This window comes from Cervus canadensis, chromosome 3, assembly GCF_019320065.1.
Source record: "Cervus canadensis isolate Bull #8, Minnesota chromosome 3, ASM1932006v1, whole genome shotgun sequence".
Lineage (NCBI taxonomy): Eukaryota > Metazoa > Chordata > Mammalia > Artiodactyla > Cervidae > Cervus > Cervus canadensis.
Window position 1 is genome coordinate 30,590,397 of NC_057388.1, and position 26,254 is coordinate 30,616,650.

Here is a 26,254-nt window from a genome sequence, read left to right on the forward strand (position 1 = left end):
GTGCCCCACCCCCAACTTTTTCTCTCACTTGACATTTATGTATTTTATGCACCCAGCCAACTGTTTCGTTAAATCCCTGACAATTTAGATTTCTCTGGTTGTTCTTTCTTAGTATATTCTGGTTACACATATTTGGGAAGAATCAATCAATTCAGTTCAGTTGCTCAGTCACCTCCGACTCTTTGCGAAGCCATGGACTGCATCACGCCAGGCCTCCTGGTCCATCACCAACTCCCAGATGCAATTTAGCAGCAGCAGCATGTCCTTTGAGTCGGTTATGCCATCCAACCATCTCATCCTCTGTTGTCCCCTTCTCCTGCCTTCAATCTTTCCCAGCATCAGAGTCTTTTCCAGTGAATCAGCTCTTCACATCAGGTGGCCAAAGTATCAGAGTTTCAGCTTCAACATCAGCCCCTCCAATGAACACCCAGGACTGATCTCCTTTAGGATGGACTGGTTGGATCTCCTTGCAGTCCAAGAGACTCTCAAGAGTCTTCTCCAATACCACAGTTCAAAAGCATCAATTCTTCAACGCTCAGTTTTCTTTATAGTCCAACTCATATTCATACATGACTACTGGAAAAACCATAGCTTTGATTAGATGCACCTTTGTTTGTAAAGTGATATCTCTACTTTTTAATATGCTGTCTAGGTTGGTCATAACTTTTCTTCCAGGGAGCAAGCATCTTTTAATTTCATTGGGAAGAATATAGTATAAATAATGCATCTATTTTAGTACATTAGGAAGTCACTGTCCTTTTTGCACACTGAGAGACCCTTTAAAAGACTGTTCCTTTCGACATCGTCTGTCACAGCTTCCTTGCTTTGTGGAAAACAAAATGTTCTGAGTTTCTTTGGTACATTTCATGCCCATACCCAGGATCAGCTGTTTCTCCAAGAAGTCCTGTTTCCTTACCCTAGAAAATGATACCAGAGAACATAATCTGGGCCATAGAGGTGCCTGCTATGACTGGACTGGTCACTGTTTCTAGCCTCTTCACTCACGAGTTAGGAAGTTTTTTAAAGAAAAATATACCTTAAATTTATTTTATTTTGTAATTCATACATAAAAGGTTTCCATGTACTTGATTTTGTATTTTTATATCTTTCTTATGCGGAAAATATTGGTCCCTAGTTTATAGGAACATAATTATTTGCTTTTTCTTATCGTTTTAATTTCAAAGTAATATGATCTCTATTACTAAAATAGGATGTTAAAATAGATTAAGATTTGTTTTTAATTATTTTATCTTGCGAATATATCCCAGAGTCAAAGTACTGTGCTTAAAGTTCATCTCAACTCTAACTTCTACTTTCATAAGTAATGATCTTATTATCTACTGTTCTTTAAAAACATATGCAAATTAAATTCATGTTCCTCAATATAAAAGATAACATGTTATAGGCTTTGCTTTTTCCACTAGATAGTATATCCTGGAAATTATAGAGATCTTTCTCATTCTCTTTTACACCTGCATATTACTCCACTGTGTATGTCAGACTTTTAGTCTTTGCAATTACTGTGTTATAGTCTGTATGTTTTAAAAATACGTGTAATCTAAGTATACACTCTCAAAGAATTGAAAATGGGACTCAGATACCTGGATGCCAGCGTTCACAGCAGAATTATTTTCAGTAGTCAATAGGTGGAAACAGCCCAGATGTCCATAGAGATGAGTGGAGTAACAAAATGTCATATACACACACCATGGAGTGTTACTGAGTCATGGAAAAGGGATACATACCACATGCATGAGCCTTGAAAACAAGTATTATGTTAAGTGAAATAAGCCAGACACAAAAGGGCAAATGCTGGATGATTCCGCTTTTAAGAATGAATCTAGGATGGGCAAATTCACAGAAAGTAGATTAGAGGTTTCCAGAGACTGAGGGGAAGGGGAGAAAGGAAAGTTACTGTTTCAAGAGGTAGGGAGTTTTTGTTTGGCATGATGAAAATTATTTGAAATAGTGGTTGGTGATGGTTTCACAATAGTGTGAATGTAATTAATGACACTGAATTGTACCTTTGTGTGTGTGTGTATGTAATCAGCAGTAAATCTCTTTGAAATATTATAGGTCAATGATGAATAAGGAATTTGGGAGAAACTGTTGAAGCATTTGAGTTCCTGGAGCATTTAGCAAGAACTCTAAATGGCCTGAAATAGGTCTCTTAAGCTTAGACCTTAAAAGGAACACCTGCATCTTTTGATAATAACAAATGTTATCATCAAAATAAGATAACATTTAAAACCGAAATGTAACAATTATTCTTCCATATGTTTTCCTGACAGTGTTATATCTTCCTATATTTTATTAGTCAGCAAAACCATGAAGTGAACATAGTCATCTTTTGGTGTCTGTTCTCCTTTTACAAAGGAAGGAACAGGCTCAGAGAAGACGCCTTTCCCCGGGTCACATGGCTGTAACGAACACAGGCATTCTTTCATGTCCCAGCGCAGTTCTTACTGAGTCATTCATTATGTAATTGTGAGTGTCTCCTGTGTGCTAGCACCGGGAATATGACGACGACCACAGCAAACTCCGTGTCCTTACTCAGTCTGTGGTTTTTTAATAAAGGAGCGCCCCACAATTATCATATAGTATGACAGTGAAGACACTGCAGAGGGGCTGTCTGAGACAATGCATGACATTCAGAAACGTCTGACATCTGGTTCAGTTTACATTTCTGTAACCACGTGAGTAAAGCCTAAGCTTTCCATCTCCTTTGGAAAACTGATTTTCACCTTACTAGCCTTTCACAGCCTTAGGCCAGCCTCTTAGAGCAAGCGTGTGCACAGTGGGGATTGAAATTTGTGCTGCTCGGCAAAGAATATTTTCCCCAGGCATGGACACAGACCTCAGCCACTCTTCCTTCAGGGACCAGCTGACTTCCAGCAGGTAACCGTATCCTGGTGCAGCACAGATGCTGAATAAGTTTATTCAGTCAGTGGACAGAGGTTCCCTGGGTCCAGCCTGCAGCTGAACTGAAGCGGCTCTGCTGTGTCTGCATCACTTTACCTTTACCCACATACGGATCTCCTGGTATTTCTGTCGCCTGGGCAGTTGTATTGTTGCTAGTTTTTTGTTATTTTTTACTAATTGAATATGACCATACTCTCCCCCCAAAAGGTAAATTCCATTTTTGTTCCAGAACATCTCAAGCTTCCAGATCTGGAACCTTAAAAGCAGCACAAATAATCCCACTGTAATGTTTCTATAAGGAGTAGCATTGAAACTACTGGAAGATCAAACATGTCAACATACAGATGTTTGATTTTACAGTATGTTTGCACCATTTTATACAGTATGTAAAGTTTAATGGTTTTGGGATCTTACTAGTATCAGGATTCAAGAGCAATTAAATATTTTTTATTTTATCCTAATTTTCAGGTAAAAAAGATACTCCCTCATTACTTGGTCTCTGTGGGTCTCTAACATCAGTGGCAAGTTACAAATCTCTAACAAGCCTAAAATCAAATGACTACCTTGCAAGTCCTACAACAGAGATGACAAGTCCAGGTCTGACTCCATCCTGAAAAATTGTATGTAAGAGCCAGAAGTTTTTATGTTGCAAATATTCCATATACGTAAGTTTGACTGCTGGGAAAATCTTTGGAATTTTATATTGTTCTGGGACATGTCTGGAATTCTGTTGCTTATATGAGAGAATTTAGTCCACTCCATGTAAACTTCTGGGTGAAAAAAAAAATGCTGCCATTTTTCATTTTAAAATGATTATATTTGTGACTGAAGTTTAAAACACAGGCTTAGAAAACTTTCAGATATCCTCTAATAATCCATTGCAAATTGTACATATTTATTATTCAGCTGATTTTCATATATTTAAATGTATCATAGTTGCCAGAGACTGAGTTCAAGGTTTTACTCTAGACATTTAAGTATTTTCTTTTGCTCTCTTATTCAATTGCATTTTCTAAAAATGACTCCCTTCAGTTTTCATCCACTCCCTCCCAGGCCCCTTGTCTTTGAGGAGAAAGGTTCTCAGCTGCAGTTTCACAGCAGTTTGTTCAGTGTAACAGCTGCCGTTTAGCATCAACCTAACACTCCATTCAACATTTTATACATGTTGTAGGACGTGCCTTTAGGCAGTTACTAAATTTGTTCAGGCCACAGGGAAAGTATTTTACAGTATTTTAGGCCATTTAGGTAAATGAATAACATTTCATTTTCTCAAAATTTCCTTTAAAGTTTACCAATTTAAAAATTGATCACATTTATGTCCCATAAACTGGAAAAACTTAAAGATGTAGAACAGATGTTGAAAACACTTTTATCAGGAGAGATTTCAAGTTCGTTTAAGGATTTGAGAAGTTTTAAAATAAGGATCAGTAGGCTAATCACCATACTTAACACCTGACATCCAGTGCTGTTTTTCTCTTGTGTGCAAGAAAGAATTGTGTCTTACGTGCTTTAACAGCTTCTATTAATCATGCCATAATCTCATTTTAAAACTGACCTTAAAAATTACTAGTTAAAAATTAGTTTTATTAAAAAGCTCTGAGCTGTCTTTTAAATTTTTGCAAATTTTGAAACAACTGTACATTTGGTCCCCCCAAATTCCACCATGTTGAAAGAGGAAACGTATGAAGTATATTTTCTAGAGTAAGTAGTATGAGGGAAACATGATCAATTGTGCCAAAGATGTTTTATACATTGTTTACATGAAGAGGCTACTACAATACTTATCTGGGCCTTCATATGCTATTTTTTGTTAATAAAACACTACATTCAAACTTAGTAACTTTGACTATAGAAAGAACATTCCTCCTAAAATATTGAGAAAAGCAGTACTTACTACATTATTCTTTGTATTAGAAATGTGGGAGTGTGGTGGCTCTCTGCAATACTTTACTCTCATTATTCAGAATATAAGAAAATAAACAGTAACAAGGCTACTCTTATGTTAAGACAGTTCAAACAATGTCATTTCAGGGACAAAGAAGACCTGGAAACCCTTTAGAGAAATTATTTAGAGGCATCAGAACATACTCAGAGCTTTCTTCTTTAGCTTCAGTACTTGTAGTAATGCAAATGTTCTTGAGAAATGGTACCATCAATCTAGTCTAATTCTGTATACCTTCTTGTGAATGATGTATCTACAGCAGTTTGTAACTCAGCAAGGGGAATGGAAGGAAGGTTGAAACAAGGGTACTGGAAACCTTGGGAGGAGCGAAGGAGAAACGATTAAGGGCGGGGGGATCTTCAAAAATTTTAGGCTGGCCTTAAGCACTGTTGCTGCTGCTTTCCTAACAACAGTCAGACTATTTAAATGCTTTCATTCATGGGCTACTCTCAAATGACATTATCCTTCAGTAATTAAAGAAAATCACTGTTACATTTTCCATACATGTTTATAATACAGAAAGGAAATACGGGATTCCATAATTGATCATAATTTTCGGATTTGTTCTAATGTGCACAGAATCTTGTGCATCTTAACGTGCTGCTGAACGCAGATTGAAACATGACATCTGAGGACAGTGACTTTTTCTCCTTTCTTGGAGCTCTTGGAATAAAGTGGATCTGCTAATGTGACTTCAGGTTTCTACACAGTTCATTTCACGCTAGTTTTAGAGATAGTTTGTTAACGTTTGCATGAGGTATGTCTCGATCTTCAGTAGTGTTCACTGTCCACACACCCTCCCCTAAACAGAATGCTGAACTATATGCTACTATTTCCATGTGTATTTTGTTGCCTTGATGTACGATACTTGTTGCATGTATATTAAACATTTTGTACCACGCAGTAGTAGTCTTATTTTTTCTTTGACAAAATGCTAATTGATTCCAGGTATACACTGAATTTTTGTTTCAAGTATATATTAACACCTCAATGACTAATATGAAAATGATTTTGGAGAAATCTTCATTTTGTTTCAAATTACTTTTTATTTTCTAAAAAATGACATAATATGCTTTAAAATTGACAACATTCACTCAAGTGGTACAGTACAGTAGTGGTTTTGGCTGAGTTGTGATTTAATTATGTAACAACCCTGTTTGTTTTCTCACCTGTAAAATGGACCCACCCCCATCCTCTCAGCACCTATCTGATGGCATCAGGATAAAGTCAACATTAAACAGAATTATAAGTTCTGAAGCGGTAAGTACCAAATGCAAACTACTATTAACTGTGACTGACAGGAACATTAAACATCCAAGTAGATTAAGTTGGTTTTAAGTCATCTTTATTAGATGTACATACAAGTTTTCAAGTGGTTAAAAATGTTTCTCAAATTTACAACTTATGTAAATTCCTTGTTAAATTTCCTATTGTTGGTTAGTTTCTGGTTTTGATAAAACTCATGCAGTGGATTACTCTGGAAATGTCACATGACTGCTTTGAACATCAGGGCTCTTAATTTCTTTTACCTAGTCCACTTTGCTCTTTAGTAAGCAAAGCAACTTCAATTTTACTTTAGCTTTTCTTCCCCACTGATAGGAGGGGAAGATAAAACTATACCAATGCCATGGTGCTATCTTTTAAAAATATATTTTAGTATAAACCAAAACTTTTGTTTTTAAATAGGTCACCTGGTCATAAGTCCCATTTTTCATCCTGCCAGTCATTTTTCTAAAACCAGCTTCACTACACAACACTTGGTCTTAGTATGTGACGCATTCTGGTGTTTTCTGTTTTATTCTAGGCTAACCTATGCTATCCTATTTTCTTTCAGTTTTTTAAAAAAAAAAAAAGGTCTTGAGAGAAAAACAAAACACAACTTTGTACCTTTTCAAAGCTGTGCCCAAAATACTTCCTTGGTTTTCTCTTGCCTCTTGTTCCTTGTTTGGCAGACCAGGCCCCTTGGACTCCTCTTCCAATCTGATCTACCACGTGACATGTATACTCTGCTCAAGTCACTGGTGCTAAGTACCACTGCCTGATTGAAGACCCCCAACCTCCAGGTATGTTGCCTTGGACTGCCTGTCCAAAGAACCATTTCCCGACCAGCCTCTGCACCCCAGGCCAGGGGAGAATTCTCCAGCTTTTCCATTACTTCTTTTGTTTATTTCTAACAATCACAGCTGAAACCTTAAGACCAATGAGAGTAGCTGAAATGTCTTACCTCCAGAGCTGTTTATATTGCCTACCACATGAAAGGACTCATCTCAGTAAGTGTTGAGTGATGGACTAAAACATGGTAACAGTAATTTACTTTTCAAAGTTCATTTTGGACAAAAATTAAAAAGTAATACACTAAACTTTCCCATATCCCTGGAATTTGTGCCCCAGGGGTAAAAAAAAAGAGGCTAGAAGTAAAGGAGTCAAATGTGGCTAAATAAACAAAGTGAATAGTTTTCCTAGAAATAACTTTATTTTTGAAAAGTAATATGGAATTATATGAAAGGCAGCAAGCATGTAATACTTGAATAAGACATTTCTCTTAAAAAACTTACACATAAGAAATTCAATGTGTCTGTTAGAAATTTTAACATTAACAGAATGCATTTAGAAACATTACCAAGAATACAATTTGTAGCCAAACCTTTTTGGTTCCTACTAGTAATGCTTTTTTACCACTTAAGTATAGACAAAGCCTAAATTCAGACTTCTTTTCTTTCAGATACATTGCATGTAATGTATGTTACAAAAACTACAGGGAATTAGGTTTATTTAAGTTCTTTTAGTTATAAGAATTTTCCACAATGCAGTCAGTAGTGGGGCAAGGAGAGGATGAAAGTTTCCCTTCTGTTTGTTTATAAGTGACATTAACTTCAAATACATAACTGTTTTTTGAGACTATTCAAAACCTAAATTTTTCTCTTTTCCTACCAATTAGCCAAAAGAAGCCAAGCAGAACAAAGGTAAATTTAAATTTAATACTGTTCAAATCAGTGTTCAAGATAAACTTCCATGTGTGTTTTATATATATGTTGATAGTATAGCATTAACATAATTTTATATGAAAATATTTAGCTAGAAGCACAGTGGTAGCTTTAAGAAAGCACAAAATATTTCAATAAAAATACAAATATATTTTTATGGATATATATGTTGCAAACTTAAAGTAAATCAACACAGGATAAAATAAACACAAAAAGCTTAAATAGAAACCCTATATAGTTTATTCCTGGTGAAACATAAATAGTTTTCTACTATATTAGAAAATACATTAATTCCTACCAACACTAGAGATTTGTCACTTAAATATGTATTACTCTATTTTAGGGGAAAAATGTTTCACATTTTCATAAAATACAAATAGACTGCAATAAAGTGCTTTTTCTTAGAGTATACAGATCCTGAGAGAAAAAAAAATATTAAAAAATATTGTTAGTCTTGAACTCATATTCTTTTTCATTCTTACATTCATAAACTAAACTTCTTAGGCATTAGCCTCCAGTGATCGAAAGCTCTTTCTTCAAGGAAGCTGGCTTGGTAGTTCTTGGTCTAGCACACTCATGTGAGATGTGTAAAGTCAAGGGACATCTGGAATATACTCTGTCTCAGTGATGTTAGAATAAGCGAACAGACGTGACCTAGAGAACTTCACAAATGGTAATACCTGCTGACAAGACAGCTGAAACCAGAGGCCTTTCTTGTGCTGAAACAGCATTCTCACTAGCCTGAATACAATGTGGTTTTCCACTGCAAGTTTGACTGAAGTGAACATTTAATACGGTCAGTAAACGATCTCTCTCACAGAAACAGTAGATAATACAGGGTCTTTAGACATCAAAAATAGCAGCATCAATATTGCACAAGTTATATTTTTGGTTCATGAACATAAGATAGCCATACCTCTGATCAGAGAAATGTTAATACACGAGGCCTTAAAACAGTAACAGGGTAGGGGGAAAAAAAAACCCCAAATATATGTGAATTAAAGAAAATAACTGATAGGCAATATTTGGTAAATGATGTGGATAATAATATTTAAAGACTGCTTTCTGTTAGATACTTTATTGAAACACTTAAGTATCTATGTCCATGATTTAAATGTGTATAAAAGACTTGGGAATTCTTTTAGACTCTGTACATCATTCAGCACACAATTGCAAAAATGTTCGACATCTCTGACACTCCCAACAGGATGAAGTTACACAGAAATCTGTACCAAACTCTGAGATTATTGCTTTCAGTGTAGAATAATTTTTCTCTTCTTTACAAGAATGCTCAATGGTTATGATTTTTGGAGTATCTTTTTCAAATTCTCAAAAATTAGAATAAAAATTTGAAGTTAGAATGATTAGATGCAAAGTAGAGATTTACTATTCATTTAAATTATAGATAAGAATGCTAGAAAACCACTGTAAGATAATAGCGAAAAAAGTGAAAAAAAGCTCTTGCCTAAGAGTCTCCTCTTATTATTTGGTCGAGGTTGTTATTTCAGGTTTAAATGGCATCTCTAGTATTGCTGTCTTTGAGCATTTTGTTTCTGGAAGAAAGACTTTCCAAATTCATACGTACTGATCATAACAGCACAAGCAGGAGCAATTTTAATTAAACGAGGAATCAGTCCTAAAAAGGGAACAGAAAAATTCAGACCAAATTTTACCTTGCATTTTAAAATGTAACTCATTTGGTTTCACTCTGACAGTTATCAAATTAAGTGAAGTCACATATAAAACACTGTCCCGTAACTGGTGTCAGAGAACAAGCCGAACTGTTCACTCCTCACTTTAATTCCAAATTACTTCAAAAGCAACTGGTGTCTAAAAATTTTAAACTTACAGCAAAGATATTTAGGAGGAAATAGTAAATGAGGAGTATTTTCAAAAATTTTCTGCTGAAAGGCAATTAATTTAAAAGGAAAAGTAAACATTTTAGTCAACAGTTTGGTAAAGGAAGTATTTTTACCTGTAAATAATCCAGAAAAGCCATTCTTAGCAACAATGTTCTTCATTATAGTCCAGGTTGACATTTGCAAAGGCACAGAAACTGCACGTTAAAGAAACGATGCTATTATAAATCACCGCTTAATGTCTAACATAGGTGAGTACACATAGAAGCGTGTCTATGGCTTCGGGATGTATCATCTCATCATAATAAGAACAGATCAGTTTACATAAAGAACTATTTTAAATCTTAATAGTTGGATTCATTAAAAAGAAATTTTAAAGGCACTTTTAAGGTACATAGGACCAGATGCAATGAAGGAGGAATATACAGAAAGCCTCTCCTGAATTGATGTTTAAGCTTGGTGGTGTATATCCTTTATACTTTTTTCTGCATCTTAAAAATCTTTCATAATGAAAAATTTTAAAGATATACAGGAATCTTCATGGGGTTCCCCAAGTGAAGCCATGATAACCATTTTTCATTGTACTTTTAGTGCATACATTAAAAAAAGTTTTTTCCCCTAAGAGAAGCTTTAAGGAAAATAGCTCATTCTCCCTAGGGAGGCTCCACCTACTAGAATCTTTCTGAATAGATGTTCTAGTCCTGAAATAAATCAGTCCTGTCTCCTCTGAGGGCAAGTGTTTTCCTGTAACTAACAGTAACACCTCACTTATTTACAACTACTCAAGTGTCTGGGACACAGTAAAGAAACAGATTTATACATCTTTTGAAAACAGAAACAATAGATGTTACTCAGATTCAAACATAAACCTCATGAATCAGCTGTACATACACAAAGTTCACTTATTCGTCGTACACAATGATTCTAAGCAGCTGGCTTGGCCCACAGACTACAGACGCTAAAGGTGAAAAAAACCTACTGAAAGGTGGGCGTCCGCCCGCGTGAGCACCGTGACAGCTGAAGAGCTCCGTCTCGCCCAGACCAGCGGGCGACAGGCCGGCACCCGAGTCACCCTCACCCGCTTCTGAGAGCTGCGCCACGAAACTACAGTAACCAGCGTGCACAGTGCGACACTCGGAGCCATCAGGATTAAAGTGCATTTTAGGAAGTACGCCCCGCGGAAAAGGGAAAGTTAGGGGAGGTGTCATTCAGTAATGGCGCTGTAGAATCTGCAACTTAATGAAGAGGGGCTCATTATCTCCAAATTTCTTTTACATAATATTAGATTCTCTATGAAGACAAATGAGGCCTTTTCATTTAGGAAGCTAATCTATCTATATAAATAGTGTAACTACAGTAATTAGAGCAACCAAACAGAAAGGATACATTTAAAAACCAAGCACAAAGAATTTATGACTGAAATTTATCTCTCTAAAAACAGTGACAAAAGCTTTATACTACAAGTTGGCAACTTATACTCGTTGTTTAAATGTTTTCAATTTTGGAAACAACTAGTAAAGAAAGGAGGCTAAGTAGCTGGGTACTTCTAATCTTACAGAGCTCAAGTTCCAAACTGGCCTCTATTTTAATAGTAGGGTGAGATGAATGTAAAAGACGACAAACAAGAAGACTTCTCAACTGGAGGTAAGCCATGGCAGAGCCCTGCCTAAAGATCCAACATCCAAGAGCTTTTTCTACAGGGGAAAAGCAACTTCATACACTGTAAGGAAACACTGTGTGATTATTCAAGCACAGACAACAATAAACACTCCTCTACTGACCATCCAAATGATCAAATTCTAACAATTTTATGTTTCAGAAACAAAGCCCTATTTCCAGTGGGCTTGCTACACTGGATAATAATAACAATGAATCTAGTAGAAGCAACTAATAGTACTTTTTTTTTAATATGGACCATTATTATTTATTGAGGTTGTTCAGTATTGCTTCTGTTTTATGTTTTGGTTTTTTAGCCAGGAGGCATGTGAGATCTCAGCTCCCCAACCAGGGATCGAACCTGCACCTTCTACATTGAAAGGGAAGTCCCCGGGACAATTTTGTTCTAGAAGAAATTACAGGTTATAAAGAAGTAGATGAGATAACAGGGTGGGGGGTGGGGGGGGGCCTCACCCTATTATCTCATCTACTTCTTTATAGTAGGGGGGACACATCAAAAGGGAAGCTAAAAAATAGAAAAGAAAAAAAAAAGGAGAATATGTATATGCATACTAATATAGTCTTTAAAATTTCTGAAATTTTTTGTTTAGGTTTCGAGTTTTTTCTGGGTACTCCATTCTAACAGTACATTAGTTTGAGTTAAGTACAGAGGAAGGCAACAGAGGGGCAGGGGGAATCTTGTCTTCCCTTTCTTAGATATTCCTAACAGTATCCAGAAAGAAAATATTTTTCATGGCATCTTAGACACATTTTAAATTAATTAAACTTACTTTTCTGGCTTTCATATATCCAAAGTTATGTCTGCTTTTGTGTTCATCAAATGGCAAAGTTAGAACAGCTGCAAACTAACAAAAAGTAAAATTGATTAATTTAAATTTTCCCCAAAGTATTTTATACTCTAATTAGCATATTAATAAGGATAGTAATAAAATCATAACTAAACTGAAACATAAAGTGAAACCAGAGAGGTTTAAAGAGAAGCTCCTGTTGAAGAGAACAGATAAAGTCTTACGTATTCCTCCTAAAGTTCAGGAGTAAGAGAACAGTCCCCCTATATTCCTGAGGTCACCCTACACTAGTTGGCAGTCAGAATTCCAACCAGACCTCTAACTGCAAAACCAGTATTCACAATTTCTGATGCTCCTGTGTGTTCCGTTATTCCTTTACTACAGATGAAGGTATAATATGTACTTTAAAGCAGAAATTCAAGTACCTAGTAATTAGCATTTAAAATTTTCCAAAAGTTTTAAAATTTGTTAAAAAAGAAAATGGACTTTTGAACTTTTAGTGCTATATACGTTTTCTTTATGGGTTTCAACATATTTATCAAATGTAGTTCACAAATCATCTTTAAAAACACATTTCATGCAAATCAAAACCACAATGAGGTACCATCTCACGCCAGTCAGAATGGCCATCATCAAAAAGTCTACAAGCAATAAATGCTAGAGAGGGTGTGCAGAAAAGGGAACCCTCTTACACTGTTGGTGGGAATGCAAACTAGTACAGCCACTATGGAGAACAGTGTGGAGATTCCTTAAAAAACTGGAAATAGAACTGCCATATGACCCAGCAATCCCACTGCTGGGCCTAACACTGGGGAAACCAGAACTGAAAGAGTACCCCAGTGTTCATTGCAGCGCTGTTTATAATAGCCAGGACATGGAAGCAACCTAGATGTCCATCAGCAGACAGTAAGAAAGCTGTGGTACATATACACCATGGAATATTACTCAGCTATTAAAAAGAATGCATTTGAATCAGTTCTAATGAGGTGGATGAAACTGAAGCCTATTATACAGAGTGAAGTAACTCAAAGAAAAACACCAATACAGTATATTAACACATATATGTGGAATTTAGAAAGATGTTAATGATGACCCTATATGAGAGACAGCAAAAGAGACACAGATGTAAAGAACAGACTGTTGGACTCTGGGAGAAGGCAAGGGTGGGATGATTTGAGAGAATAGCACTGAAACATGTATATTACCACATGTGAACTAGATCGCCAGTCCAGGTTCGATGCATGAGAAAGGGTGCTCAGGGCTGGTGCACTGGGATGACCCTGAGGGATGGGATGGGGAGGGAGGCGGGAGGGGGGTTCAGGGTGGGGGACACATGTACACCCATGGCTGACTCATGTCTATGTATGGCAAAAACCACTACAATATTTTAATTAGCCTCCAATTAAAATAATTAAAAAATTTTCAAATTAATTGATTTAACAGTTGTTTCCATAATGCCTTAATTAAGCAAGGAAGGTTTTCTGAAAGAACAAATTCCCTTAAGAATGTCTTATATTTGATATAACAGTCATGCAAAGTAAAACCTAGTGTCTATTTTCTGTTTCCCAACTTACATTTGGCCAATATTCTCATAAAATAACCTTTAAAATCATTTATTTTTATTTCACCCATCAATATAAAGAGATTTAAGTTCTTGAAATCAGTTTCAAAGATCTCAGATAAGATAAAATCAATTGTTTCTCCACAATCTAACACATACAGTTGTCCTTTCATATCTGAGGTGTATTGGCTACAGATACTGAAACCTGTGGAGTATCTGTCCCTTATATAAAATGGCACAGCACAGTTGGTCCTCCATGTCTGTGGTTCCACATCTGTGGATTCAACAGCCAAGAATCGAATTGCTTCAATCTGCAGATGCAGAACCCCTGGACAGGGAGTGCTGATGGGAGTATCAAAGGTGGCAACAATGAGGTATGAGCCTGACACTTCGCAGAATAACAGGGTTTAGGCTGTTCTGTTTTCTAACAGAAAGCCTGGGCATTATCCCACTGATGTGCTTTTCCTGTTGCAGAGATACATTTTAATTTAACAGTTAAAAGACAGTACTATTTTCTAAATTGTTAAAGATTTTAAAAATATATTTTCTGTGTTAGTTAAGAAAGAGTAAAACAACATTCTTTCATTACTGGAAAGCTGAGACAACACCCTAGAGCCATTCAGCTTTTTTTTTTTTTTTTTTTTAACATAAAGCACTAAGTGCAGAACTGGTTCTACAATTCTGTTAGGGGTCGCTAAACATAAATGGTACTCGTTTTTCATCATTCATGGTGGATTAAGATACAAACTTTATTTATAAGTTACTTCTAATCACTTCACAAATAAGAGAAATAATGAAAAGATTTTGCTGGTATTCTAACTTCTTAAATTGCTACAAAGAATTGCTCTTTTGCCTCAATATATTTATACCCCATTATAGGGTTAACTCGACATACACCAGACCCGAGAATCTTCACGTCTCAATTTTGAACACAATCTCAGGGTCTTCTGTAGCCTAGGTTTTCTGACAGTTACTCCAGTATTTTTCTGCCAGTCTCCATGACTTCACTGTGCTCCTTCACTCTCTTTATCTGGTTCCAATATGTCAGCACATCACCGTGTCATCAAAATTTGTTCTCTTAAGTATGTGGGGATAAGAAAGCTCTCTGTGTCCAAGATCATGGTGATAAGAATCTGCACAAAGGCCCACTACATGAGTTTTCATTATGTGAAAGAGTGGCCAAAGGTGAACTCCCTACTACCCAAAAATGGTCACTGGGTACTGCTCCCTTCTAATTGTAAGTTTTGTTCAAATTCTTTTAAGAGGTACTCAGTCAGAATGTTCCCAAAGAAACAGGAATTAGCAGCAAAGGATGCAATTACTTCTATTCAATCAGATGATACATAAGAGATAACATTTATAAAATATTAACTAACAACATCTACTGGTATTTAATGACCAAACTGCCAAACACTTTTTGTAATAAAGTACTATCTAAACTCATTATCAATTGCACTCATCTCACACGCTAGTGAAGTAATGCTCAAAATTCTCCAAGCCAGGCTTCAGCAATACATGAGCCATGAACTTCCAGATGTTCAAGCTAGTTTTAGAAAAGGCAGAGGAACCAGAGATCAATTTGCCAACATTCGCTAGATCATTGAAAAAGCAAGGGAGTTACAGAAAAACATCTATTTCTGCTTTACTGACTATGCCAAAGCCTTTGACTGTGTGGATCACAATAAACTGGAAAATTCTGAAAGAGATGGGGATACCAGACCACCTGACCTGCCTCTTGAGAAACCTATATGCAGGTCAGGAAGCAACAGTTAGAACTGGACATGGAACAACAGACTGGTTCCAGATAGGAAAAGGAGTATGTCAAGGCTGTATATTGTCACCCTGCTTATTTAAATTATATGCAGAGTACATTATGAGAAACGCTGGGTTGGAAGAAGCACAAGCAGGAATCAAGATTGCTGGGAGAAATTATCAATAACCTCAGATATGCAGATTATACCACCTTTATGGTGGAAAGTGAAGAAGAACTAAAGAGCCTCTTGCTGAAAGTGAAAGAGGAGAGTGAAAAAGTTGGCTTAAAGCTCAACATTCAGAAAACTAAGATCATGGCATCTGGTCCCATCATTTCATGGCAAATACATGGGGAAACAGTGGCTGACTTTAATTTTTTGGGCTCCAAAATCACTGCAGATGGTGATTGCAGCCATGAAATTAAAAAACGCTTACTCCTTGGAAGGAAAGTTATGACCAACCTAGATAGCATATTAAAAAGCAGAGACATTACTTTGCCAACAAAGGTCTGTCTAGTCAAGGCTATGGTTTTTCCAGTGGTCATGTATGGATGTGAGAGTTGGACTATAAAGCTGAGTGCTGAAGAATTTATGCTTTTGAACTGTGCTATTAGAGAAGACTCTTGAGAGTCCCTTGGACTGCAAGGAGATCCAAGCAGTCCATCCTAAAGGCAATCAGTCCTGGGTGTTCATTGGAAGGACTGATTTTGAAGCTGAAACTCCAATATTTTGGTCACCTGATGCGAACAGCTGACTCATTTGAAAAGACCCCAATGTTGGGAAAGATTGAAGGCAGGAGGAGAAGGGGACGACAGAGGATGACATGGTTAGATGGCATCACCGACTCAATGGACATGAGTTTCGGTAAACTCCGGGAGTTGGTGATGGATAGGGAGGCTTGGGGTCACAAAGAGTCAGACATGACTGAGCGACTGAACTGAACCTCAATAATAACTAGTGATCTAACAAATTCAAAAGTTTCACAAAGATATAATGTAATATAATAAAGAGATATAAAATGCATTTTAAAATATTTAATGGCTAGTACTGATAATTTATCTTCAAAATAGGGTAATAAATATTTAGCACTTTGAGGATGCACTACTTTAAAGTTGTTCTATCTCAATAGACATGAAATGCTACATAATATTTTGTTTTGTTTTAGTAAGACAATTATCACTATTTTGGAATATAACAACAAAAGAATAAACTTACAGAACCAGACAATGCCCCTGAGGTAAAGTTGATCATAAATGTTGGTTCATATAAGCCAGATTTTGCACACAACCACCTCGTTAAGACTTCATAGTTATACCAGTACATTGATACAAAAACAGAATACAATGAACACATTTAGAAATGAAATGTGGACTTTACGGAAAATATTTGAAGAATATTATATATTAAAAGAAAAGAGAATTCTAGTATTGACACACCTTACTTTCTGCTTAGACACGTACTAGGTGAAATCTGTAAAAATAGTAACCAAATTCTCCGTAATATTCTAGCAGTCTTATAAATAAAACTATGCATCAGTAAAAAGTAGGACTTTAATCTCAAAACCCAACAAGAACATGAGAGGAAAGGAGAGAGTCACATCTCATGAACACTGATGTAAAAATCGAAAAGAAGAAAAACTGAAGTATTTCATGAACTATCACACACTATGACTAAATTAGGTTATCTGATAAACACAGTGGTGGTAAAAATAAGAAATGCTTTAGATACCGTGTACCACATTAACAGAATTGTAAAATCATCTAAAAATGATGGAAAAGTATTCAAAGAAATTTCTTAGAAACCTAGGAATAAAAGGCAGCTGCTTCAACTGGATCAAGGATATTCATCACAAACTTAAAAATGAAATAGTTATAATTTACACATTATTCTCTACATAGAAAAAAGGTAGGCAGACAAATTAGGATTTATAACAGTTTTAGAAGAAGCTGAATATAAGCTAACAGACTAAAATTAACTCACATTGCAACATCCACAAACACTGGAAAATTTTTTTAAAAAGATTTTTTTAAATAGGCACTAAAAGCTGCAGATTCTTGTACATACCCAGCAAGAGACTTAATGTTCCCAGCATTGTTTACTTGTTTATTCATGTATAAACAAGAATGAAATCAAACAGCTGCACATATGAAACAAAAGGAATATTTCCAAGTAAAATTTTATACCTCAAAAATAGGCAAAACTGAATACCATTGTTTAGCAATAATACATATGTGGTAAGACTACTTTTTAAAACCAAGTAAGTGATAAAAATTCAGGTAAGAGGTCACCGCTAAGGATGTGACAGTGGAGGGGGACATATGTGGTTTCCTGATTTTAAAAACTTCTAAGTCATTTACAGAGGTAGTGACGTCACAGGTGTTTATTAGCACACTTGGTAATTTATATCCTTACTACTTTTTATGTATAAAACATCAAAATAAAAAATGAAAAAGTATTGGTCTAGGAATCCATGGTGTTTCTAAAAAGCACAGCTGAACACAAAAGTTGAAGAAAGATAATAATGGAAAGGTAAAGATACAGGACTGTGAACAGGAGTCCAAGCAAAGGATTAAATCAAAGGGAGAAAGAATGTGGAAGGTTAATACAATGGTTCTCAGTAATTATTTCTTCCAGGTTTTAAATAGAAACATCAGATTCACAAGAGAAGTACTACTGAAGTATGCACATTCTATAAGTTGGTAATTTTGTATTTCTTCATGATTTTCTCCCTTTTCATAATTCAATGGTTAGCACAATCTTGAATCTGATTTATAATGGTCCCTACAAGACACTCAAGTGGGGGAGATTTTTAATAACTGAAAAAAGTAGGAGTCAAGATAATTCACTTAAATGTTATGATATTTTGTAATTCACTTAAATGTTATGATATTTTGATTTGTAGTACTTTACGTATCTTATTAATTATGACTTCTTTACAATAATTTTAAAGGTAGTTTGCATTACCTAAATATGAGTACTCACCAATTGATATTTAAAAAGAAAGAAAACACAAAGAGAAAAGAAAACCAGGCTTCAAACAGAAACCATTCATTAAATAAATACTTATCAAGATCTGAGAGAGCCACACTGAACTAGGTGTGTGTAATCACCTAAGACAGTAACGTACCTTTAGCCTTAAAGAGTCTAGAATTAAAAAAAAGAGAGTCTAGAATTTCCTTGATTTAAAAGTGGTATATACAAAGCAACTTAAAATGTAGTAGATAAATCCTACCTGAGAATGGTACATCTCTAAGAATGGTAGGAGCCCAGCCCCTCCAGAGGGAAATCCAACCATCTTCAGATACTTTCTTGCTGACAAATCAATGTAGTTCCTCATAAGAAAACTTCTTCGATTGCATCTTGGTTCTAATCAATTCCAGTGGCCTTATTACAGTCACTGCGCCAACTGGTACAAAACAAGAAAATACAACAAAAGTAAAGCCATGCATTACGAAGACATGCATGCAGAAATGAGTATTTCATGCATTTTTATATTTTAAAATTTTATTCTAAAATGTCTGCAAACTGTATCTAGTATCTAATGATGGCAACATCCTGGCTCAGATTTTTTTCCTTGATAAAGGTATTTCACATACCTTACTCTTTCAAGAGCAGTTCCACAGCCATTATACATCAACCAGGACTATTATAAACCTCACTTCCACTACACAGAGAAAAATGTCCTTCTGATTAAACTCTGAATCTCAAAGTTTATACGATTAAAGACTCTGGCATTAATTAGACTCTGTGTTATTATCCTAAAATCTAGAATCTAAGGTCTACAGTCTCAAATCTAAAAACTCTGTCCAAGAATTAACGGGATAGGTTGATCCCGTCCCGTTCTGATGGCAGTCTCCACACAATATGACCACTAGAGCGTAGGTGTTAACATATGAGGACAAACTACAATGCAAAATAAATCTTAAACAATACGCTATTTGAAATTCTCTATAAATGTAAAAATGTTAAAACAAGCTTTAAGTAGAAATCAGAATGAAAATATTGTGAATTTATTACTTACGTCTGGCCACAATTCCAGCAACAACTGGTATGCGGCTTTCATTCTCTCCTAATTTAGATCTCAGAAGAGCAGTTAATTGATCGTAGCAGGTAAAATAAATAACTGTGGCAGGAACTGCCATCACTCTGTTAGAAACATACAAAAAGATTTGCACAACACTGTCAAAAGGCTTAAACATATTCTTAAGTTATTATTAAGTACAAGACACAGTGCATGGTGCATGTGTGCTCTGTCACGTCAGGCTCTGAGACCCCATGGGCTGTAGCCCGCCACGCTCCTCTGTCCATGGGATTTCCCAGGCAGGTGTACCAGGGTGGGCTGACACTTCCTTCTCCAGGGGATCTCCCTGACCCGGGGATCAAACCCACTTCTCTGTGTCTCCTGCCCTGGCAGGTGCGTTCTTTACCAACTGCACCACCCGGGAAGCACAAAATGAAGATCCTTCTACTTTACAGAAGCTGAAAACCACAAGAAATCAGCTATGAGATCAATTTTTCTTTAACGATTATCAGTGTTTAACTTAGACAACAAAAAAATGCAAAGTAGGTTTCTGCTCTCCAGAGATTTGTAATGTAGTAGAGAAGACAAGTTTAGAGCACCCAGTCAGGTCGTAAATATGAAAAGACAAATAAATGGTCTTGACTTATTCTGTGTCTGGTCTTCATTCCAAACTACATACATTATGGTAACATGAAAATCACTAAAGTAAAAAATCTTGTAAAATTTACTTGTAAAAAAGTACAAGCACAATTATAAAATACTGCGGACCATGTCATCCCTGCTTATAACTGAAAATGATGTCACCAGAATTATATATATATTCCAATGACATTCTTTCAAATGAAAATATTAAGACAGAGTTATTAATTAAATACAAAGTGGAAGGTACATCATGTCATCAAGATTTAATGCAATAAGAAACCAGTCTCTGTTTCTGGTCTAACCAAAGGACTATCACAGACCACACGTGGCAATGCCTAATACTCTACAGTGAAGTGTGGTGATGAGAACCTCGGAACAGGACTGACTGCTGCTCCTGGGTCTATCACCAACCTTATAACCTTAGGCACTGTTTAGAGTATGTGCCTCAAAACTGACTAATGTGCTCCATAACAAGATAAATCAGAAAGAAACGAGGTAGAGAAAGGCAAGGTATTAATTGGAATTTTTACATTCAGCCTTACTAGCTTGTCATATGAATTCACCTAATACCTAGGTGAATTAGGTGAATTAGTACAGAATTATCTGGAAAAGAAGTATAAATAGCACAATACCTCTCATTATTTTAGTAAAATAAAAACTCGAACACTAATTCTTAATTTCTGAACATGAAAAAATAAAGAATGTTTGTGCCCCAAATTGGTATCTTTAGGCGGGCCTATTTGTCTACTTGACCTTGGGTCATCTTCAAAGAATTTAGCCGCCCTTGAAATACTCCCTGTAACAAGGCTTTTCTGTATGTCTGGAGGACTAAACCAGTTTGCCTGCATTGATTTGTGCAAATGATGTGAGTTTTGGTAAACATCTGTTTCTTTTTGGGGGGCTGGAGTTTCAGTAACCACAGCCAGTCATGAACACAGCATGCGATTATCATTAGCCCCCACTGCAAACCCTAGACTGAGATTCCAGTGCCGGGAAGGCAGAACTGCACTTGCCGTGGCGGCCCGGGGCTGGGAGAGGCGCATGCGCCCTGCGTGTCACAAGGGGCGGGGGCGGAGATCTCGGGAGGACTCCGCCTGGCCAGCTCCTGTTGCGCCTTTCCCCTCACTGATTGTGCTTCATGCCTTTTCCCCTCACTGATTCCACTTCGTGCCTTTTGCGGTAACAAACCACAGACATCAGTATATGTCCTGTGAGTCCTTCTAGCAAATCATCAAATGTGGGGTAGTTGTGAGAGTCACAAAACAATGCTCTAGAAAATGAAAAGCTCTGATATTAAAAATGCATGATATGTCCCATCATACTGACAGGGCAAAACAAAACCACCACCATCACTAAGTAAGAAAAATACTAAATTTCAACTTACAACGCAGGAGGAAGGCCACTCCACAGGGATTTAATGCCCTCATTTTGAATGATTTTCAGAAAAGCATCCTAAAATTGTAATAGAAAAAAAGTGGTCAAAATATATACCTGATATACCTGAACCTGATATACAAAAAAGTTTATAGTGATAATTGGTATTTGATTCTTTTAAGCATTTATTTCTAAAATAAAAGCTTCCCAGATTTATATACGCCTATTCTTTAAAAAGGAAAAAACAGAATTTTTCTCAACTTCCAGACACGAATAAAGCATTTCTAAATGACAGTTCCTGCTTACAAAATAAACCTATATTACTCAGCTTGGGATTGTTCTACTCAGGGCTAAGAAGCAATGTTTTTTGAAGATTATTATGAAAAGGAAGTGGAGGGATGGCACAAAGTTAGAATAACTCTCGTCTTCCCAGGGTCTCTGCCTTGGCCGTACAGATTGGGAAACGACCCTGTACCTTTGCACCCGCACTGCCCTCTCCCGAAATCCCTGTTCTCCCCTTGGGGAACGCTGGAGCCAGCCCCATGCGCAGCTACAGAGCAGCCCCCCCTGGAATGCCTTCTCTGGGAGCCTCCAACACCAGCTCCACTCAGCCTCACTGTCAGACCTCCCTCAGACAGGGGACCCAAACGTGTGCGCTCGCCGGCGCGCACGCGGGGCCTGTCACTTGCAGCGAAAAGGCTTTGGGGCTGCGGAACCGCACAGGGCTGAGGGTGGATAGGCAGGTCACTCGGCCTCTATGGGAATCGGGTGTCAAGAGACTCTGGGCGGGGTGGAGGGGGGACAGCGTTGAAAGGAAGGAGGGGTGTGGTGCTCTGGGGCTCTGCCCGACCCAGGCTGGGGGAGCGGTTAAAAAAAAAAAAAAAGAATAACTCTCCTCTCCAATTATGAAATCTGAGGGAACATTATTTAAATCCAATATTTGAAAGCTCTGAGGAAGAACAAAAAGCAAGTAGAAGCTAGAGGGAAGCTTACTGTTAAAAGTCAAAGTGCCATGAATGAGGTTTGCACATTTACAGCTTTTTGCCCATGGGAGCTGCAAGGAACAGTACATTTACTTGCTTGAGACGGCAAACACCAGAGTTCAGGCTCGTAGACTAATCAGAAAGTCAGAAGGGAAATCCTGGGAAAAGAGGCTACAGAGGACACTGTTGTTGCTGTTTTAGTCGTTCAGTCATGTCTGACTCTGCGACCCCACGGACTGTACCCTCCAGGCCCCTCTGTCCATGGAATTCAGGCGAGAACACTGGAGTGGGTTGCCATTTTCTTCTCCAAACAGAGGACATAAGTAAGCCCTTGAATTTAGAGACAAAGTCAGCCACAAGAGGTGGCTCACCACTCAACTGTGCAGCCCCAGGAGAAGACAACGAAAACAGACACCCCGCGGATGGCAGACGGGGTGGGGATTTCAGCTGCAGCCCACCACAGTGGTGCCTGAGTGTGACGTCTGAACCTAGCCAAAGTTAACTGCCTTTTGGAAAAGAACTGACTCTTGGGAAGAATATAAAAGAACCCAGAGTCTTTACAATGCATTCTTCATAATGTCCACTATCCAATCAAAATTCATTAGACATAAAAAGAAACAAAAGAAAAAGTCATCAGAAACCAGCACTGAGACGATTAAGATGATGCTATCTGCAGACAAGAACTCCAAAACACCTATTATAAACATGTGAAAGGGGTACAAAGATGATGGGTCCATAGTGCATGGGCAAATTTGGAACTCAGCAAGGAAATAATTACTGTTAAAACTTGCAAGTGAAAATTCTAAACCTGAAATGAAAAATTAACTAAGTGGGCTTAACAGCAGAAAGGAGACACCGAAGACAAACCTAAAATTAAATCGGAAGAGGGAAGAGAAAAATAATGAAGAAAAATGGGAACTTCCCTGTGGTCTAGCAGTTAAGACTCTATGCTTTCACTGCCGAGGGTCCAGTTCAATCCCTGGTCAGGGAACCATGATCCAGCAACCCACGTGGCATGGAAAATTAAAAACAAAAAACCAAACCTTTAGAAAAATGATCAGAGGCTCAGAGACTTGAGGGGAAATATCAAGCGGTACGGCACTAGTTTATGTGGAGTCATAGAGAAAAGGAGAGAAAACAGAAGAGGAAATTACCTGATGAAATGATGAGCAAAAAACTCCCTGAATTAGTGAAAGGTATCAATTGACAGAGTCCCAAATACCAAAAAAAGAGAAAAAAGTGAATAAGAAACAAATAAAACAAAAAACAAGAGGAAAATGACAAAATACATACAGGCAAAGGATGATTAAATGAAGATCAACTTCTCAGCAGACACATAAAAGGCCAAAAGACAATGTAATGACACATTTAAGGTGATAAAAAAAAAAAAAAGCAAGCCAGAATTCTGTATGCTGCCAAATACATGTCAAAAATGCTTTATAAAGACATTTCTATAGAACAAAAACTTGGAGATTACCCTGCCAAAATACCTTCAATAAAGAAATGCTGAAAGGAGTTCCTTAGGATGAAGGGTCATGGTGGCACCACATAACTACCATCTTCAGAAAGGCAGGAAGGCCAAAAGAGGTGGGAAATATGTGGTTACAGGTAATATATGTATTTCTTTTTAACTATTTAAAAGACATAAGACTATTTAAATTGAAAATTCTAACTGTGAACTGTGGCATCTGTAAAGTACTAGGATGTGCCATCCGTGAGGCAACAGCACAGACGAAGAGGAGGGGGTAAGGGCGTCAGGACATGAGGGGCCTGAGATCCACCCTACTTGCGAGTCAGCAAGTCGGCCTGCATGGCATCATGAGAGCCCAGGTAAAGACCAAACTCTCTGGGGGGAGACATAAAGTCCATCATCGCAGCAACAGCAGCAGCCAGAGTACCGGCATTCTGATCCCTGTGTCCTGGGCCCCGGTTTCCACAGGCAGTGTGACGAAGGCCGGACGACACCTGAGCACACAGTGGATGCACCACAGGAGAGGACACCTGACCTCAGGGGATCCAAATCATTTACAACAGGGAGTAAGGATGCCTGTATCTTCCAAGGTCATTCACTCTCCAAACATACTTGAAAAGATGATCAGGAACAAAGGACAGACAATGCCACGCACATGAGATATGCCCAATGTGAACTTTTGAAGAACTGTTTGCCTAGAAACGGGAACTGAGGAATCAATATAATGTTATTAAAATTCAAACCAATAACAGGAAAGGAGGAAAAAAAGGAAACAATTAGAAAAATATACAAAAATAGATTAATACTCCAACCATATGAAAAATTATATTAAAGGACTAAACTTTCCAATTAAAAGTTACAACATCAACAGCCATCTGCATACTATCTGTGGAGTCTCTAGGGCTTCCCAGGTGGTGCTAGCGGTAAAGAATCCACCTGCCAATGCAGGTTTGATCCCTGGGTCAGGAAGATAGCTGACTAGGAAATGGCAACCTGCTCCAATATTCTTGCCTGGAGAATCCCATGGACAGAAGAGCCTGGCAGTTCATGGGGTCACAGAGGGTGACAGAACAAGACAGAACTGTATCACCATCTTGGAGTAAAAGAATGGAAAAAATAGGCTATATAAACACTACTATGAGAAAGCGAAAAGCTGCAAGCTGAAAGGTGGCTATACTACATTCAGATAAAAGACTTCAAGATAATGAACATTACCAATGACAATGAAAGAGATTTCATTATAATAAAGATGTATCAGAAAAACGTATCAAGTAAATGTGTATGTTCCTAATAACTGAGGTTCAAAACCCTATGAGGCAGGATAGAGCCAAGGTGGCAGAGGAGTAGGATGGGGAGACCACTTTCTCTCCTACAAATTCATCAAAAGAATAACTGAACGCAGAGCAAACTATGCAAAACTTCTGATCGCTAGCTGAGGTCATCAGGCGCCCAGAAAAGCAGCCCATTGTCTTCGAAAGGAGGTAGGACAAAATATAAAAGATAAAAAGTGAGACAAAAGAGCTAAGGACGGAGATCCGTCCCGGGAAGGGAGTCTTAGGCGGCATTGCTTGGGGTAGGGTCCAGGCCTGAGTGCCCTGAGGACAATCGGAGGGAGCTTCTGTGAGTTGCCAACTTGAACTGTGGGAGACCAAAAGAGAGAGAGAAAATTAACCGGTCGGAACACACTGCCGGCCGTTCGCAGAACAAAGGGACCGAGAAAGTCCAGAGAAGAGCTGGCAGGCTGCAGACCGGCCCAGCCCCGCCGGAGGCAGGATGCAGGGGGGAGGGGAAGGTCGCGGCGAGACACAGGGCGCAGGCACCCGACCAGCGCGGGCGGGGACTGGGGCTGGGGACGCGGAGGGCAGAGGGCGCACGCACCTGACTGGCGCCAGCGGAAACTGAGACTGGGTCCGCGGAAGGGAGTGGGCGCGCCACACCTGGGGAGAGTGCGCCCACCAAGCCCCTGGCTGCCTGGACCGCTCTGACGGGGAAGGCAGAGAGAGCAGGCGCAGCTTTTCGCTCCGCGCTTCTGTGGAACACCCGAGGGCTGGAACCTCGCGCAGCGCGGGGCGCGCTCCATATAGAACAGCCGGGAGCCTGAGCAGCGCAGACGGAGAAAGCGGCGTCAGCCCCTCCCGGCAGAGCCAGCCCCTCCCCGCAGCGCCAGCCCCTCCCTGCAGCGCCAGCCCCTCCCCGCAGAGCGACGGAACTAGCTACCTGAATAAGAGTCCACCTCCGCCCGCCTGTGTCAGGGCGGAAATGAGGCTCTGAAGAGACCG

At 38.1% G+C, this 26,254-nt stretch overlaps 1 protein-coding gene and 1 long non-coding RNA gene across 3 annotated transcripts in view; one reads left to right on the forward strand and one right to left on the reverse strand.

Annotated features, from left to right (window-relative positions):
* Window positions 1-3,399: 3,399 nt before the first annotated feature.
* LOC122438229 lies at window positions 3,400-5,767 on the forward strand. 2 transcript variants are annotated; one of them, XR_006268490.1, is made up of 2 exons: window positions 3,400-3,519; window positions 5,444-5,767. It is a non-coding gene; the product is annotated as an uncharacterized LOC122438229 (long non-coding RNA). The 2 variants fall into 2 exon arrangements; XR_006268489.1 differs by having other exon boundaries at window positions 3,406-3,542.
* A 941-nt stretch (window positions 5,768-6,708) lies between these two features.
* Window positions 6,709-26,254, reverse strand: part of SLC25A40 (solute carrier family 25 member 40) — a 34,722-nt gene continuing 15,176 nt past the window's right edge. The window contains 8 exon segments of the mRNA XM_043462865.1: window positions 6,709-9,484; window positions 9,824-9,904; window positions 12,155-12,199; window positions 12,202-12,229; window positions 16,700-16,809; window positions 18,717-18,890; window positions 19,506-19,630; window positions 21,532-21,599. Of these exon segments, the coding sequence (XP_043318800.1) occupies window positions 9,372-9,484; window positions 9,824-9,904; window positions 12,155-12,199; window positions 12,202-12,229; window positions 16,700-16,809; window positions 18,717-18,890; window positions 19,506-19,630; window positions 21,532-21,599 (744 nt within the window). The 3' untranslated portion in view covers window positions 6,709-9,371.